General features: G+C 37.7%; 2 protein-coding genes across 7 annotated transcripts in view; one reads left to right on the top strand and one right to left on the bottom strand.

The window, feature by feature from the left end:
* Positions 1-3337, bottom strand: part of DHFR (dihydrofolate reductase) — a 21077-nt gene extending 17740 nt beyond the window's left edge. Inside the window, exons 1-3 of one of the 4 annotated variants that reach the window (XM_006913186.3) lie at positions 2949-3163; positions 2554-2600; positions 1124-1229 (exon numbers count right to left, since the gene is read on the bottom strand). In XM_006913186.3, coding sequence (XP_006913248.3) covers positions 1124-1229; positions 2554-2600; positions 2949-3034 — 239 coding nt within the window. In that variant the 5' untranslated portion in view covers positions 3035-3163. Of the gene's footprint in view, positions 1-1123; positions 1230-2553; positions 2601-2948 lie in introns of all 4 variants that reach the window. The other 3 variants (XM_015590438.2, XM_025047669.1, XM_025047668.1) reach the window with 3 other exon arrangements.
* MSH3 (mutS homolog 3) overlaps positions 3246-17439 on the top strand; it is a 125231-nt gene continuing 111037 nt past the window's right edge. The window contains exons 1-8 of one of the 3 annotated variants that reach the window (XM_025047666.1): positions 3353-3487; positions 4784-4851; positions 4930-5050; positions 7877-8097; positions 10341-10556; positions 12117-12233; positions 12491-12608; positions 14168-14313. In XM_025047666.1, the coding sequence (XP_024903434.1) occupies positions 4825-4851; positions 4930-5050; positions 7877-8097; positions 10341-10556; positions 12117-12233; positions 12491-12608; positions 14168-14313 (966 nt within the window). In that variant the 5' untranslated portion in view covers positions 3353-3487; positions 4784-4824. Of the gene's footprint in view, positions 3488-3816; positions 3993-4783; positions 4852-4929; positions 5051-7876; positions 8098-10340; positions 10557-12116; positions 12234-12490; positions 12609-14167; positions 14314-17439 lie in introns of those variants that run through there. The other 2 variants (XM_006913187.3, XM_025047667.1) reach the window with 2 other exon arrangements.

Genomic DNA, 17439 nt, shown 5'->3' on the forward strand with positions numbered 1-17439 from the left:
CCTGCAGCCATCAGCTTCAGCCCCTGCTGAAGACTTCCAGCCTCCCTTTCCTGATGGCCAGCCCTACAGATTTTGGACTTCCCTAGTCAGCCCCCACAACTGTGTAAGGCAATTCCTTGTCAGATATTATAGGTATCTTCTACTCTTCCTGCAAGCGCGTAGTGCTCCTAGGATACTGCATTCTTTTTTTTAATGATTACATTAACAATTTAAGAAACAATTACCATGGCAATCCCAAATTTTCCCTTAAAGTCTAATTCAGGTCAAACCTCCCCACCCCTAGACAAACAAACAAACACATAAACCCTGAGGTTCAGGAAGTTATATTTTAGTGGGTTAGGATCAATGTAAGCAACAATAAAAAATATAGAAATGAGGATATATCACGTGTGGAATAAAAGAAATGGAAGCCATGGTGAAGGTCAAAGCATGAAATATACTTCAAAGACAGTCTTAAAGCTATTTACTATCCCCTACTCCTAAATTCACAGGGGATTTCCAGGCATCAGGAACTATCAACTCCAGTGTTAGCTTGAAGGACAGAAAAATTCTGAGCAGAGGCCAACTGGACATACTTCCTTTTCCCTAGGACCATTTCAATACTTTGAAAATTTTAATCTGCAGACACAGGGTGAAGGACACAAATATTATTTGGGTATTGTGGTGAACTAGGAATAATAGTAAGATTATGACCAGTTTTTGCCCATCTTAAAATTTACATTTTACTGAATTTAGCACTGGGTCTAGAGAAGGGATAATCACTTAATTTTGGCAAGTCCCAAAACATATATATGTATTTTGATTTTATGTGAGGCTCAAAAATGTTATTTATATTATAGAGCTGACATCTGACCTTACTGAATTGAATTGAATAATGGTTCAAGGAAACTTGTGATTGTTACCACAATGAGATTTAATCTAACTTTTCCAGGTGATAAAATCAATCACTTAGGTAGAAGTTATTGTCATGTGGCATAAATAACTTATTCATTTTCTGTAATCATCTTTGTGATATTAAGCAGCTTCATCAATAGTTACATTCATACTGTTTATCATACATTGACCTCTACCATAAGAAATGGTACATTATTTTTTTGTAGTGAATCTATGTTACAGTACTTACTTAAGTTCTCTACTGAGAACTAAATTAATTCTGTCCTTTAAAGGTCGATTCTTCTTGGGAATGGAGAACCAGGTCTTCCTACCCATAATCACCAAATTCCTTTTACCTACAAAATCGCATAAAGAATAGGTATATTTTGGTAATATACATATATATTTTCATATATTTGTATGTATACACAATTGTCATATTGACATCTAGTGGCTCTGCTTTAAAAAAATTAAAATTTAAAACAGCTTTACCAAAATTTACCATTAATCACCCTTTAGCTAAATAATGAAGACTTAGAACAATGTTTGATATCTAAAAAGTACTGTTTAACTATTTAATAGTATTATTCATATTTATATTAACAGTCATACTTTTAAAGATAATTGCTGAATGTTACACTTAATTAGCTTAACATACTTTCAATTTGTGCCTCTTTCCTTAAAAACTTTATAAACATAGCTTCCATTTTTGGTTTGATTATTTAGGAGAAAAAGATTTGAGATATCTGGATCAAAGAAACATATACATTTCTGATTGTTGGTATGTTCTAACTAACAAAATGAGAGCATGTGTTTGTTTTCTTGAAGAATTATTAACTTGATTTTATTTAATCAAAAAACTAATATTTACAAACTGCAAGGAGTAAGACTAAGCATTCTCTCATATTTTGCTTCCTATTACCAGACTACTTAGGATTCTATGGAGTGGTTCATGTCAATTCTTTAGCTTCAAGCTCTTGCCATCTTGTCTTTATCAGTAACCCAAGTGTCAAGTCCAAGGACCTTGTATCCGTCCTGTTAGAAAGTTATGCTGCACACGCTCCTTTCTGTTTTCCCTGTTTACTCTGCTATTTCTCCTCCTACAACCAAATATACATATCTTAGGTTTTAAATGGGTATCCCGTTACCCCATATTCTTTTCCTTGGTTATCCTCTTCTCTCCAATGTCTCCAATTCACTTAGTACTATTGCCTGAATATCTTACAGGTACCTCACAATTGTTACAATTGCACATTATTCTCCACTCCTTTATTCTCCATATCACCAAGACTCTTAAAATGAAATCCTGAGAGTTCATCCTTGACGCCTTCCTGCATCACCTTTAACTTCTTGATATCCAAATCGAGATCAAGGACTTATATCTTCTCCACTCTTATCTTCCAGCGGCTATTCCAAGGGTCTCCTCTAGTCACCCAGCCGTGTCAGCCTCTCCCTAGCTGCCAGTTCTGCTCAATACCTCAATTGTATACGCGCCCATATAAAATTTCAAAGATCGCCAAAAAAAGTTTAATAAACCTTGGGAACTGCATACAGATCAATAGTAAGACAAAAGGTCCCAGGTTAATGTAGAAAACTTTTCGTTTAAGTAAAATCTGGACTGGTAAGCTTACTCAAGCAACACACTTCGCGAACCTCAATCACCTAAAAATCCCACATTACCTTCTGAAGAGGTTGTGGTCATTCTTTGGAAATACTTGAATTCATTCCTACAAGTTAGAGAAACAGTTACTCAGAACGTTATCGTGTGGATTCAGGCTCTAACCATCAGACAAACGGTGTGCTTGGGGTCTCTAGGACTGGGACTTTGCTCTGAGGGTGCCGCGGGAGAAATGCCTCGCGTGGCAGCAGGAGCCGGACACAAGTCAATAACTTGGTCTCTCGGTTTCTGCGGCGGCGGAAGCTCAGGTCCAGCTCCTGCTGGCTTAGGTCGCAAGTCCAACCCCACTCTCGCGCGGAGGGTCGGCCCAGCGCAGCCCCGTCTCTACGCCCCGATCAAGGGCAGCTAGTGCCAACCCTGTCCACTCACGCCCAACCCGCCCGGGCCCGGCAGGTACCTGAGCGGGGGCCAGGGCAGGTCTCCGTTCTTGCCGATGCCCATGTTCTGGGACACAGCGACGATGCAGTTTAGCGAACGAACCATGACGGCGACAGTAAAAACCCGAGTTCGCGGGCAACACCAGAACTCCCGGTTAAATTTGGCGCGCAATTGTGGCCGTCCCACCCCGGCGATTCCATTTGTGCAGGCGACACCCCGCCCCCGGCCCGCTCTCCACCCCGGCGCACGTCTGGGTCGCGACGTGCTCGCCCCCGCACACACGAGAACAGCGGCTGCGGGCTCGCGCCCCCGGCTCGGCCCGGTCTCTGGGCTGTCACTCCGTTTGCTGAGATGCCGCGCCGGAAGCCGGCCCATGGCGGCTTCGCTTCTGCTGGCCCAGCTCCTGCAAGGCAAGCGGTTTTGAGCAGATTCTTCCACGCTACAGGAAGCCTGAAATCCACCTCCTCCCCAGCGGGTGCGGCGGAGAAGACGGACCCTGACTCCGACTCCGCAGCGCCCCTCGCGTCCACTTTCCCGCCTCCGTCGCTGCCACGGTTGGTGAGTTTCGTTCAGGACGGGGCGGGGTCATCGGGGAGAGGGGGAGGGGCAAGGTGAAAAAAAAGAGGGGCGGGTAGGTGGGCGGGGACGGCGCTTGTGGGTGGAGCGGGAGGAGGCGGGGCCCGTGCGAGAATCAGCCCCGAGGCGGTGCTGGAAGAGAAAGTGGCGGGCTTCGGGACCGTGAAGGCGGGAAAGCTAGCCCTCCATCTTAAGTGTAATTCAAAGATTGTAGTTTCCCCTTGGGGTAATAGACTAGAGGCCAAGATCACACAGGTTCGTGATGACAGACTAGAGACTAGAAGTCTTTCTGATGAGGTTAGGGGCCTGTGGGCAAAGAATACAACTTTAACCAATGTCTTCCCACCCTTCCCAAGCCCCGCTGAAGTTTGAAGAGGAGCTTTATTTTATTTGTATGGATTCTGTTAGGCGACGAGACAAAAACTGCTGTTAAATCTCTGGTTTTTAAGGCTGCAAAAGCATTGTTCACCATTTCAACCCACTACCGGTAAATGCAGTCATATTGTGTAGTTTCCCAGTGACTACATCTCTTGTAGTTCATATTGTAAAGTCCGTTATACAGTTAGGGTGGATAAAGTTTCTTAAGACGGTACAGTTGTGATGGTTTAGTCATTCGATCCTTCCTGTTGCTTGCCACCCTTCAACTGAGTAAATAAGTAGTAGTGTGTGCGTCCTCGCCCTCTCGCCAGAGACACTGCCACAGGGAAAAGCCTAGTATGGTATTTCTCAAACTGAGGATGTTGAAAGGGTTTGCATATTGGCGTTTAGCCACCCTATAAGTTTTAATGTGGATGACAGGTTGGCTACTTCAAAACCTTTTTTCTTTAATTTATATTTCTTCTGTAGAGTTATTGCTCCTCTCCTGTTTCTATTTTTTGACCATAGTCAAAATTCAGAATTTTGACTATGAATTCACCAAGATTTTATTTTATAGCCACCGTTTCGCGGATATTTGGTGAAAGACTTAAGTTTTTGATGGGCTTCCTGCCAACAAATATTCATAACCTTATGGCATCTTAAAGGGGTGAACAGAAAACATAAATTACAGTTAACATCCCCAAAATGATGTTCTTTTTATTGTCTAATTTCACCTTTTATAAGTATTTTTTTTCTTAAAGCTATTTTATTTAACGTATGTAAGTAGGGTAATTCAAGTTGATTGTAAAGAAAGGTGGCCGTCTTGGTTCTAATTAATTATAGCAGGGTTGGAGATGCTGAGGCTTGTGACTTGCCAGTCTCCACCTTGATTTTGATGATGGTAAAAACCTTCATCCATAGGTCTTTTCAGAGCTCGGAGTTCATGATTCTAGGAAGGGTGGATGCTAGGACCTCGCCGTCATTCAAAAGTAAGGTTTAAATTATTTTGCATTCATCAGATTTTGAGATTAGAGATAACACATCATTTTTTAACCCTCCTGATATAGGTTGCAGAAACTGACAGAAGTAAAAAGAGACCACTAGAGAATGATGGGCCCTTTAAAAAGAAAGCAAAGAAAGCCCACGAAAAGGATGGACAAAGTGATTCAGTAATGTCTAGGAACCCTGGTGAGTTCTCTGGCAATGATTTTTCATTCTCTCTGGCAATGATTTTTCATTCTCTCCAGTCATGGCTCTGATATTCTTAGATTATCCAGAGGGCAGAGGAAGATATGAGAGAGTAGTGCCATTTTTTTTCCTTTGCGGAAAAGGCCTCTATTGTGCTTGAGTGGAGAGGCCCCTCCAAAAGTGGTGGTGGTGTGTATAGGAGGTTGGGGGAGAGGAGGTAAGATCTGGAGTTTTGCAACTTGGCTGTAGTTGCCCAGTTTTCTGTTTTACTCCTACTAGCTAATTTTTGTCCTGATTATTAAGGTGAAACATATTTATTGTAAAAATTTCAAACAATACAGAAATGTGTCAGGTAGACAGTGAAAGACCCCATAATCCCTCCCTTTCACTGAGGCCTACTGCTAATGTTGGGGGGTACTGTATATTTCAGGGATCTTATTTACACACACATAGACCTACAAATTAGTTAATATTTTATAAGTTATGCTATATATACTAATTTGCAACTATATTTTCCACTTAGCTGAACATTTTGAATAGTTTTCAATGTCAGGATGTGTAAATCTACCCTGTCCATTTTTTTTGGTAAATTTTATTTATTTATATAATTTTTTAAAATTGTAACTGGTTAATGAAATCTAGTAAGTTTCAGGTGTACAATTCAACAATAAGGCATATATATTTTGCATTGTGTGTTCATAGCCCATAGTTAGATTTCTGTCACCACATTTTTGACCCCTTTCATCCCATCTACCTTCTCTGTCCACCCCTATCCACTGGTAACCTCCATTTTTTTTTTTTTTTTAATATGGAGCTGCTTTTTCTGTGTGCTGAAAGGTTTTGGATAAAACCATCATTCCTGAGCAACTAGACTTCTAGAGGTGGTGTTGGATATATAGATGGCTGAGCAGAGTTTTCTCTAGTTTTTGGCCTTAGGGAATTTGTGATAAGGGAATACAGAAAATGCTTTTTTCTTCATTATTTACATACTCGAACTGATGTAAGCCTTTCTGAACTGACAGCAGCTCAGGAATGAAGCTTCATGGTGGAATCTTCCTTGGCAGTGGTGGGAGTAGGGCCATGAAGGAAGGTGAGGAAGAGGGCTTGAAAGTAAGCCTTCAGGGGATCTCACCACCCAGAGTCCTTGTCCTTAGGTCCTCATTGCTCCAGACCTGGCCAAATGAACTCTGAAGTTTGTGGAAATAAGGCCAGAGACATGTAAGTTTTTGAAATATGAACTTTACAGTTTACTTAAAACAGTAATGGGAAGAATAGAGAGGAGCGTCCACCAGGCATAGGAGTCACTGGCTACTTCAGCTCAGTTTTTGACGTCAGTTTTAGATATTCTTTCTTTGCATAAATACATTCCCAAGATTTGCACCCCACCCCCATCCTGGGAAAGTATTTTTGTAACCATGGGAAGGAAGTCCTTGCATAATACACAAACTTATAGTATACTTTTGAACAGCGATTCAAATATACATTTGAAAGGGGGAGAGTAATAGTACAGAGGGTGAATATGTACGTTTGAAGAGATTCAAATATACGTTTTCTAGCTATGAGATTAACAGGAGACAAGATATATATCCAAAAAGAGGTTTAACTGCAAATATGAACAGTTTTAAACTTTTTTAAATGATCAAAACACAATTCTTGCCCCCAGAATGTTTTTGCTTTGAAAGGGAAAGTAAGAGATGATAAGTGCAGTCCCATTTCCTTATATTTAGTAGTAGCTAAATTATAGTTTAGTCTAAAGGGTAAAAATATATTCTGGCATATAGTAAATATCTAATAAATGACAGTTTCCTTTCTATGGATTCCTTGCTTATAAATAACTGCAGACTGTGATATGTGCTATAGAGAGATATGACATTGTTATAGGAGCACAGAGAAAGAAAAGCTGGGGAACTGGAGAGTTTCATGGGAAAAGTAGTGTTGAGATGGGTCTTGACAAATGAGTACAATTTTGACATGTGGAAATTGGGGGCAGGGGTATTCTAGGAAGAAAGACTGGCATGAGCAAAGGGGTGGAAGCAGGAAAGCAGGTGTATCTGGGGTGGTGATCTGGTTTCCTTGGTCCACCCTGGTGTCAGTATCTTTAAGTTTTTCCCAGTCCAAAGTCTTCCCAGCTTCTGCCAAGAGGACAGAGAACTGTGGTCTGGGAGCTGGTGAGAAGTGGCTCATTTTCTCATTATGTGGTAAGCTTGTATTCCTGTTAGTATTCTTCTGGCTTAGGCACAGTACTGCACCTTAGCTGTGCCTGTTCTGCCTTTTTACGGGATATCCCTAGCCCTCTGTTGATGTGGAGAAAGGACAAATGTCTTTGAGTGTTGAGTGGGATAGAGGTTTAGGGATCAAATTGCTCTGAAACAATCCTCTTTATTTTAGAACCTCCCTTAATTCCATTTTCAGAGGTACTGGCACCCTAATTCTTGAGCCTTTAAAGCATTTTGTATTGTAAATAGGATTGGTTCTTGGTTTTCTCACTACTGACTTAGGATTTTGCTTTCAGGTATTGCTAAATTGGTAATTGCTCATTGGTTTTTCCTTCTAGCTTCAGATATTATTACCTCTTTTTATCTCTGCCCTTATGGGCTTATATCTAAAAAGAAAAAAAAAAGAGCAAGGAGTTTCAGGACCAAGTGAAATTAGATATATGTTTGTTTCAATATGCCATCCATAACCTCCGCCCAGTGTTTCTTTATTCCCTTGTTAGGTTGATCCCTTTAGTGAGAAGCTTTCTCTTTAAAAAGCTTATGCTGGTTATGCATTGACATAACAAGACAAAATACTATATTGTATTTTCTTCTGATTTGCCTAACTAAGAGCCAAAGAGAAGTCTGAGGACCAAGATTGTTTTAAAGTCTCTGGAAAAGTTGAAAGAATTCTACTGCGATTCCGCCCTTCCTCAAAATAGAGTCCAGAGAGAGCCTCTTCAGGAGGGATTTGCGGTTCTGCCAAAATGTACTGATTTTGACGATATCAGTCTTCTGCGTGCAAAGAATGCAATTTCTTCTGAAGATTCCAAATCTCAAACTAGTCAAAAGGTATGTTAACAGTTATATAAATGAATATCTATCTACCCAGAATAGTATTAAGTTCTGTGGGTCCACGCAGGGCATGGTTCCCAAACTTGGCTGATCATGTGAATTGGTTTGTATTAAGACAAAACAAGGCAAAGCCTCAGGTGATTCTGATCTACAGCCTGGGTCAGGAGCCATTGACTTTCAGGGATTCTTTGTTGATAATTAATACAAGCACAATTTCTTCTAGTCCTCCTTAAAGTTTCTGTGATTAGCCTGGACAGTCACCATAGGCAGTGCATGTAGATGTTTTCAGTTCAAAACTTGGTTAATATAAAGTAAATTCAAAGGTAGATCAAATGAATATGGGCTCTTCTACTGTTTTGTGATTTCTTAATGTTTTTCATCATCACGAATTTGGGGAATTTAGCTCTTGCTCCATCATTGAAATCTATAATTCGGAAGAGTGGTTTTCAGCCACTATTAAATTAGAATCTCCGGAGAACTTAAAAATATACTAATAGCAAGAACTTTTCCTTAGAATCATATTTAATTGGTTTTCAGTAAGAACTGGGCCTGAATATTGTTTAAAAGCTCTCATTTTAATATATAGTCAAAGTTGAGAACCATTGAATTAAAGAAATAGTCTTTACATTTTTTCAAGTGATTTAAATCTAATGAAAGCTATAGATTCTTTCCTTAGAAAAATACCAAGCTAAGATCTACTGACTTATCTTAGGTTATCAGGAAAAAAAGGAGTTTTGGTTCTTATTTTTGATCTCTTCTAATACTTAGAAGCAGTTAACCAGAGTGTAGTGGTCATAAAGTATAGAGGCCAAAAGTTTGCCTTTTAAAGCTCACAATTTATTATTTGGAGAATTTACTCTAGGGCCTCATAAAAGCCTATTTACTATTACTTTATGCATAGAGTGACCTATTTGGCATTTCTAATTCACAGAAAATTAGAAGTAACTAGTTAGAAAGGACACCTAGAAGTAATACACGGATATAATTACAAGTGATAGATTTGATGGTATGGAAGGATACAGATGAATGGTAAGAAGCTACTGAATAAACTTAAATTCCCAGTGGTCTGGGACCATTAGTGTGGGTCAACAACCCCATAAGTCTTGATAGGTCTTGAAATTTCCCTTAAGAACTACGTATTTTTAAGTATTAAGTTTTCCAATATGTAATATTCTTGGATTTTACATAAAAGTCACGGAAATGAAGTAGAAAATCCCCATCAAAATTAAAGGCAAACACTTGGTCCCGTCTGATATATTGACACACTTTTCCTCTCCGCACCTCCATACCTTACTGTCGTGTTGTTGCTGATCTTCAGAGGTTTTCTGAGCTACACTTTCAGATTGCATCTCTACCTGCCGTCCTAGCTAGGCTGAATTTTTTAAACATTTAGCAGCTGTAAAGTACGTGTTCTTGGGTTTTCTCTTGGACTGGAGTTCCCCTTTCTGGGCCATGTAGGACATTTCTCTTTCTCTTTTTTTCTTCCCATGTTGGTCACTAGTTTTTTAGGCCATATTTTTAATTCCAGAAGGAGCTGGTAAATTTTGGCAGTGACATAGTGACAGTTAATTAAAAATTGGATTTATCCTACAAATTTGTCTCATTTTACCTTTTGTATAAATGAATCATAAGCAAGGAATTTACTGTAAGCTGTGAATTGGAATTAGTTACGGTTTTTATACAGGAAAGTAAGGATAGTGGGAATGCTAATGTTGAAAATGTAACCTTGTGCTTTATGCTTTCTCAAAACTATAGTTGTCGTTCTTTCTTGAATAAAGATTTATGGAATATACAATCTTTTAGACTGTACTTGGTAATGTAAAATATTATAACTTAAGCTGCTTGCATGCTTGTTGAAAGTGATTTTGCCTTACTACTAGATCAGGCCTGCTTACTTTTTGTGCCTTACACATCTGGGAATAAATAATGAAAAGAAAAATGTTAATTACAGTAGGTTTGATAAAATTAAATGTAAAAGTAATATATAAAACATTAAAATGTTCAGACTTTCAAATTTTTCTTTAATTATGCAGTAGTTTAGTTTGGCTCATATTTGTTTTGTCTTTTACTTTGAAAAAATTTCAAGCCTACAAAAAAATTTGTGTTAATATACTATGTACTCCTATAAACCTTTTACTTAAATTCATCAATTGTTACTTTGTGCCAGATTTGCAATCTCTCTCTGGGAACTATTATTATAATTAGTATTTCTTAAACTATAAAAATCTTTTGGTTGCCAGAACAGGACACTTTCTGATCTCAGTCATTTTGGATCATCACATGGAAGTTATGAAAACTTAAAGAAAATTTCTGATTCTAAACCATCTAACAAAAGGACCAAAAGCATCTATACACCATTAGAATCACAATACATAGAAATGAAGCAGCAGCAAAAAGATGCAATTTTGTGTGTGGAATGTGGTTATAAGTATAGATTCTTTGGGGAAGATGCAGAGGTAAGTTGTTTTTTCAAACTTTCATGTTTTTTTTTGTTCAGCCTTAAATATTTTCCACTATTTTTATTTCATTTCCGACCTTATGAAAAGAAAAAGTGAATGTAATCAATTACCCTTTAAAAATACTGTCATTTAAAGTAAAAACAAAATAAACGCTAACAAAATCGATGGGTGCTAGACTTGTCGGGAAGGAGATGAGGAGTCCCTGTTGGAATGTCGGTGCTTATTCTCTGTGGTGTTAGCTCAGCGCCTTTCATCCATCAAAGTTGATTGGATTAATCAGTTAGTGAACCATAATCATGTAAGTATCTCTGTTTCCTAATGAAGGCTAAAGCAAGAAAAATAATTTGAAATGTAAGTAAGTTCCTCTGCTTACCCTAAATTTATAAATTTTTAGAGCCAGGAACATTCTTAAGTCTTAGTGGGAGAACACATTAACTCTCCCAGCCACTGACAGAAGTCTTAGGTTGGGTTTGTGTTTAATTTTGGTTATTTGATGTAGGCCTAAATTAAGAAGGATAGAAGTGAATTTGAGCATTTAAGGACAAGTTTAGGGCAAGAATGGCCGATAATGCTTTATTGGATTCCCAGACGACTGTGATCATTCCATAGTTTTAGGCCTGGTTGGATTTCATTATCCGAGAGTGATGAGGTGGCACATATGATGCCTCATGGATGAGAAGTGAAGACTTTGTCAACTTCTTTTCCTTCAGTTTCTGAAATCCTGTTGTGGCAGGAAAATGGTGTTTTCTAGTTCAGACGGCATTATGCCGTGTTCTGTGTTATGAAGTTAGACTTTGAAACAGCCTGTTTCCTGAGGACAGGAACCACTATGTGGTTGGCATCCTGTAGGTGAAATGGTGAAAAGGAATGCTGCTCTTTCCCCTTCTCTCCAGGTCAAATACAAAGTTAGTCTTGACCACAGTAAAGGCTGATGTTTCCTGCCCTCTTGGAATGAGAGTTCCTTGGCTCTAGTGAGCCATCTCTGAGCTATAGTGCTTTCCAGAAGACAGGGAGTCAGGTGATACTGCCTGGTTTTGCATTCCTATCACTCATTCACTCATGAATTAGCTAACTGGACCAGGGAGTTCTCTCCTCACTTCCTCAAAGATGCCCTTTGTTCAAGTAGGTTCGTAATTTATATATACATAGCCTGTAGCTACTCCTAATTTTCAGTTATTTGCATGTGCTGTCTAACAAATTCTTACTTTATTACAGTTTCATGCTCTCTGAATTGTACAGTCCTTATTCAGGAAGAGGTCAGCCCTTTAAAGTTTTGATAGAGTTAAAGACATAGAAGACCTGTTGTATTTTTCTGAGTCATTTGTAGATATAGATGTTGGCCCCAAAGTTAGGCCATGGGAACTGCCAAAAATAGATTAAACCTTAGGTTTTTACACAGGGAATGAATTTTAAACTTTTTATTGACATATCATACAAATAGAGAAGGACACAAATCCTAAGTGTATATACCCTGATGAATTTTTAACAAAGCGAACGAACACTACTCAAGGGATCTTGAATATAAGTTTATTGATATTCTCTTTTTTATTTTTTTAGATTGCAGCCCGGGAGCTCAATATTTATTGCCATTTAGATCACAACTTTATGACAGCAAGCATACCTGCTCACAGACTGTTTGTTCACGTACGCCGCCTTGTGGCAAAGGGATATAAGGTCAGTTTTGACTTCTCTTCCAGAGAATGAAAACGTGCTTTTTAAGGTGGTAGGCTCTAATCGGTTTCGGAATTGGGCGTTTTAGAGAAATGAGAGTATGTTATAATTATTAGAATTATATCTTCGTTAGATATTTAGGGTGAATTTTAAAAAAACTGTGGTAAATGTTTCAGAATTAATCTTTTAAAATCTCAAATTTTTTTTTTTTTTTAATTTTCTGTCATGTTGGTATTTAATTTTTCTTTCTTTTGTTGAAGGTAGGAGTTGTGAAGCAAACTGAAACAGCAGCATTAAAGGCCATTGGAGACAACAAAAGTTCACTCTTTTCCCGGAAATTGACTGCTCTTTATACGAAATCCACACTTATTGGAGAAGATATCTTTTTGAAAAGGAATGTTTTTCTTAAATTTCAAATATTTATTTTAAATAACATTTTTTTCAAAACTGGTTTTTGAGTGGATACCTTTTTAATGAGATGAGGTGGAATGGTTACTTTGACTTTTGATTAGTGTATTATTAAAGAGGGAAGGGTTAGTAATGGCTAGAAAGAAGCATTTTTAAAATTCCATAGTAAAATTCATCATACTTTAAGAGCAAGAAAAAAGAGAGCCTGATAAAAGATGATGGCAGCTTAGTAACTAAGTACCTAACCACTGCCCAGACCTATGTGGGCAGTGGTTAGGTACTTAGGGCCTATAAAGCTCCTCCAGGTTTTCCTAAGACAAGACCTAAAAAGTAACTTTTTAACTTCAAAATGAGAAAAGAAAACTACAAAGTTAGCACACAGTTAACTGCTTATAAAACAGTAGTAGGGCATCTTCATTAATTGTTAGCTTCATAAAAATTTTATTATTTTTCAAAAATGGAATATAGATGAAGCTTTCGCACTGTAAGAATCCTCAGTGTGCACAGTGATTGATCCCACATTTATGTTCATTCATAAATTCATTGAGTTACTTAAAGCAAAATGATTTCAATAGCCATGTCATAAAATTCTGTCAATTTATTAAAACCAAATATTTATATATAAAATGAGATAAAAATGTATTTTAAAATATGTACTATGGGATGAGATCAGGTCTCTTGGAATAAAAAGCTGTAGGGATAAGATCTTAAATGATACTATGTGAAAGTCATATTTCTGTTAGTTTATTACAGAACTGCTTTTTTAGAGACATGCTTAGCTTCTACCCAAATTAGGAAGACTATTCTGTTCTGTTAATGTCATGATTAAGGAACACTTATCACTCAAGTGTGGACCCTACACCATTAATAGCTCTGTAAGAATCTAGTAATGTTATTGTTTCTTTTGCCTGAACTAGAGTCTCTTATTCAAAGCCTACTCCTAAAATAGTATTCTCCTCTGCTTCTCTTTTGCTTCGCTATAGCTCTACTGATGCCCAAAGTGGCTGTTCCTAGACTGACTTCATCCAAAATCAGCATTGATCTCTGAGAATTTAATTAATGGGCTCACTACACACACACACACACACACACTTCTGTTTTTTGGTTTTCTTTTCTCACATCTTAAATTTTTTTCTCTTTTTTGCTATTTCTGAGAGGTGTTAAACACTTTAAAGGAGGGAAGTAATTTACACTCATTTAGTGTATTCATGCTCTGACTTATGGGATTAAACAGGATTCTTAAGGATTCAAGTCTTGGCATCATCCAAGGGTGTAAAAAGGGTTAACATTTGGGTTTACATAAAGTCTGAGGTATTCCCTTTGGAAGTGAAGAGATAGTTGTCTGTCCTCATGAGCCTTATATCTTAGGGACTATGGTGCTTGTAACTATGATCAGAATCAGAAGAACGAATGCTGTGTGGAAGATCTTTTCTTAGAGCAAAAATGCCTGGAAAAATAAACCATTTTAAAGGAGAAACCAGTTAATATTAATGAGGATGTAACATATATTTTTCTTTAATAATTACTACATGTGAATCCTTTAGTCAAGCTGGATGATGCTGTAAATGTTGATGAGATAATGACTGATACTTCTACCAGCTATCTTCTGTGTATCTGTGAAAATAAGGAGAATCTTAAGGAAAAAAAAAAGGGGAGCATTTTCATTGGAATCGTGGTAAGTACTTTGTAGGCGAAGAACAAATGATAGTCGTTCATGGTATCTTGAAATAATGAGCAGTTGTGGATGGTTTTTAATGAGAATATCTGATGAAATGTGCCTTCAAGTACTTGTACTAGAAAACAAGTGTTTTCCTCATAATTTTATGTTAAATCACTAGTTCCAGTTTTCTCATATGGCTGCTTGGCGCTCCAGATAGTTTCTGCCCACTTCTAGGAGTCTACGGTTGAAGACAGACATAGTGACAGGCATGGATGTGGACCATATACAAATAGCAGAATAAAACACCAAGCCAAAACATGCATGGATAGCAAAGCGTTTTACAAGTTACCTTTAGGTATTTGAAATTAAATGATTATGGGATTGTCGTGTATAGATTTGGAGGAAAGGATAGTTGAGGGAAGATGATAGGCCAATATAAAACTTCATATTTAATATTATGAATATTTACAGTCTAACGGATATATGTAATTTGCGAATCCTAGTTTTATTAATCTTGCCTTCTGGCAATTTGTGAATAAATTTGCCCGTTTATAGACCTACCCGGACTCTGCTGAACATCTTAGAATTTTTCCAACCCTTCAGAAATGTTAGACTCCTTTGTTCTGTTGTAGGTTAAGCAAAAGTAGAACTCCTTGCCTAAGTGATAACTAATTCTCTTTGTTTTTTCTAATTTTGCAATCAGCTACAATATTAACAAAAATTCCTATAACCCACATGTCTCCAAATTACCTTTTAATACCTTATTCTGGCTGCGTAACTCTGTGCTAACTTGACATTTGCTTAACCAATAAGCCTTTCTCTCAGGGAGTTAGCATTACTATTGGGTGACTCTAAATGACTTTTTTATCCTTGAGAAGCATTTTTTTTTTTTTAATCTAGGCACAGGCAGTGATCTTTTTACAAATAGTAAGGTTATTTGCTTTTAAGCTTTAACATATGTAATGTGCTATTTTATATTTACCGGAAATTCAGTCTAAAGGACAGAGTTGAAAAGTAGAGAATTCCTGCTTAGTGCTTTCAGAAATGCCTTCTGGCCTACTGTCAGAGTTAACTGATGTATGAACTGGGATGCGAGAAAAATGAGAAATGATAGTTTGCCTCTCTAACATTTTCTTGGGACCTGTCCTTGACCTTGGTGACCACTTTTGGGTTGATGATGTCCAGAGCTCTGGCACCAGGCCACACTTCTCTTCTGAGCTCTAGGCTCCTGCATCCAACTTTTTATTGGACAAAACACTAAAAACTTGCCCTAATATCTCGAATTCAGTGTGGCTGCAATGGATTTCTTCTTTCTTTCAATTCTGTTCTTGCCTGGATTTTCCCCCATTGTAATGAGTGTCAGATGTTCCCCAGTCACTACCTAGGAGTTGTCTTTTGGGTATTAATCATCTGAAATCAAAGGCTTTGCTGTTGTAATACCACTGCGATCAGAGCCTCTACCTTCAGTGTGGACAATGGAGTTTTACACAGACTGACTTTGGGTTTTTCAGTATCATATCACACAGAATAATAGATGTTGCAGGTGTTAAAATACGGACCATTTCTCTGATTTAATACAGAGGAGAATTTGGCTGATAAATTTGTTCCTTGAACTTCTGTAAATAGCTTTTGTAAATGTTTGGTTTGTAAATTGGGAAATAAACATATATGTGTACTAATGTACTTATAGTCCAGCTATCCGGGTGCTAGAGAAGGCCTCGGCTAGAATTGAGGTGCTTCAACCAAAAATGAAGGATTTAAAAAAAATTACAAAATGCATAAAACAAAATACATAATTATAGTGTGTGACACAACTACTCAGGTCAGGAAATACAACACTGCCTACTGAAGGGCCCCTTCCTTCTGCAGGTAATTCTTTCCCCTTACATATTTTTTACAACATTGTTCACTATTTTCCTTATGCTGTACTTTATATCTCCATGACTATTTTGTATTTCTCCATTTGTACTTAATCTTTGTCCTTTTTCACTGTCCCCCCAATCTCCCTCCTGTCTAGTAGTCCTCAAAATATCCTCTGTATCTATGAGTTTGTTTCCATTTTTGTTGTTGTTAGTTTTGTTCTTTAGATTTCACATGCACATGAAATCATGTGGCATTTGTCTTTATCTGACTTGACTTCATTCAGCACAATACCCTCGAGGTCCATCAAGGCAATATCTTTTTCCATCCCTTTCCTTTTAGTCTGTGTGTGTCTTTTAATCTGAAGTGAGTTTCTTCTAGGCAGCCTCTTTATACTTTGGTTGTAGCACTTAATTCTTTTCCATTTGAGGTACTCATTGATAGATATGTAATTATTACCATTCTTTATTCATGTTTTTGATACATTTTTTTCTTCTTAAAGAAGTCCCTCCAATATTTCCTGTAATATTGGCTTGATGTCGATGAATTCTTTTAGCTTATTTTTGTCTGGGAAGCTCTTTACCTGTCCTTTAACTCTAAATGATAGCTTTGCTGGATGAAGTATCTTGGTTGTAGATCTTGGGTTTTCATCACTTTAGCTCTTTTGTGCCAAGCCCTTCTGTCCTGCAAAGTTTCTTTTGAGAAGCCAGCTGCCAGTCTTAGGGTACCCCCTTGTAGGTAATTAATTGCTTTTCTCTTGCTGCTTGTTTGTAATTTTTTGAGTCTTTCTTTTTTTTGTTTACAAACTACTATTTGTATAAGATATGTTTACATGTGTTAAAGTAGTCGTTCTTCTGTTGTCACTTTGTGATCTTTTGACGTATGTGTGGGTTCTTTCTAGTTTTTGGTTGTACGAAGAATGCTGCTATAAACCTTTTTGTGTATGTTCTTCTGGTATATATGTCTTCTGGTATACATCCTAGTACCTCAAGAGTTTATACCTAGGGGAGGAATTGCTGAGTTACGGTGTATGGATGTTTTCAAATACCAGACTGTTTTCAGAAAAGGCTGTGTCAGTTGTCTTTCCATCAACAACTTATGAGTGCAGGGATTGGTTATTTGTTCTCCTGTTAGCTAATACAGTCTGTAACTAGCCTCATGCATTTCTTAAGCATCTGTAGTAGATAAGAATGTGGCCTGTGGAGCCAGACTTCATGAATCTAGGTTCTGCCACTTTATTGCCCCGTGACCTTGGGTAAATTATCTAACAGCTTTTTTTTT

Source organism: Pteropus alecto, unplaced genomic scaffold (assembly GCF_000325575.1).
Source record: "Pteropus alecto unplaced genomic scaffold, ASM32557v1 scaffold20, whole genome shotgun sequence".
NCBI lineage: Eukaryota > Metazoa > Chordata > Mammalia > Chiroptera > Pteropodidae > Pteropus > Pteropus alecto.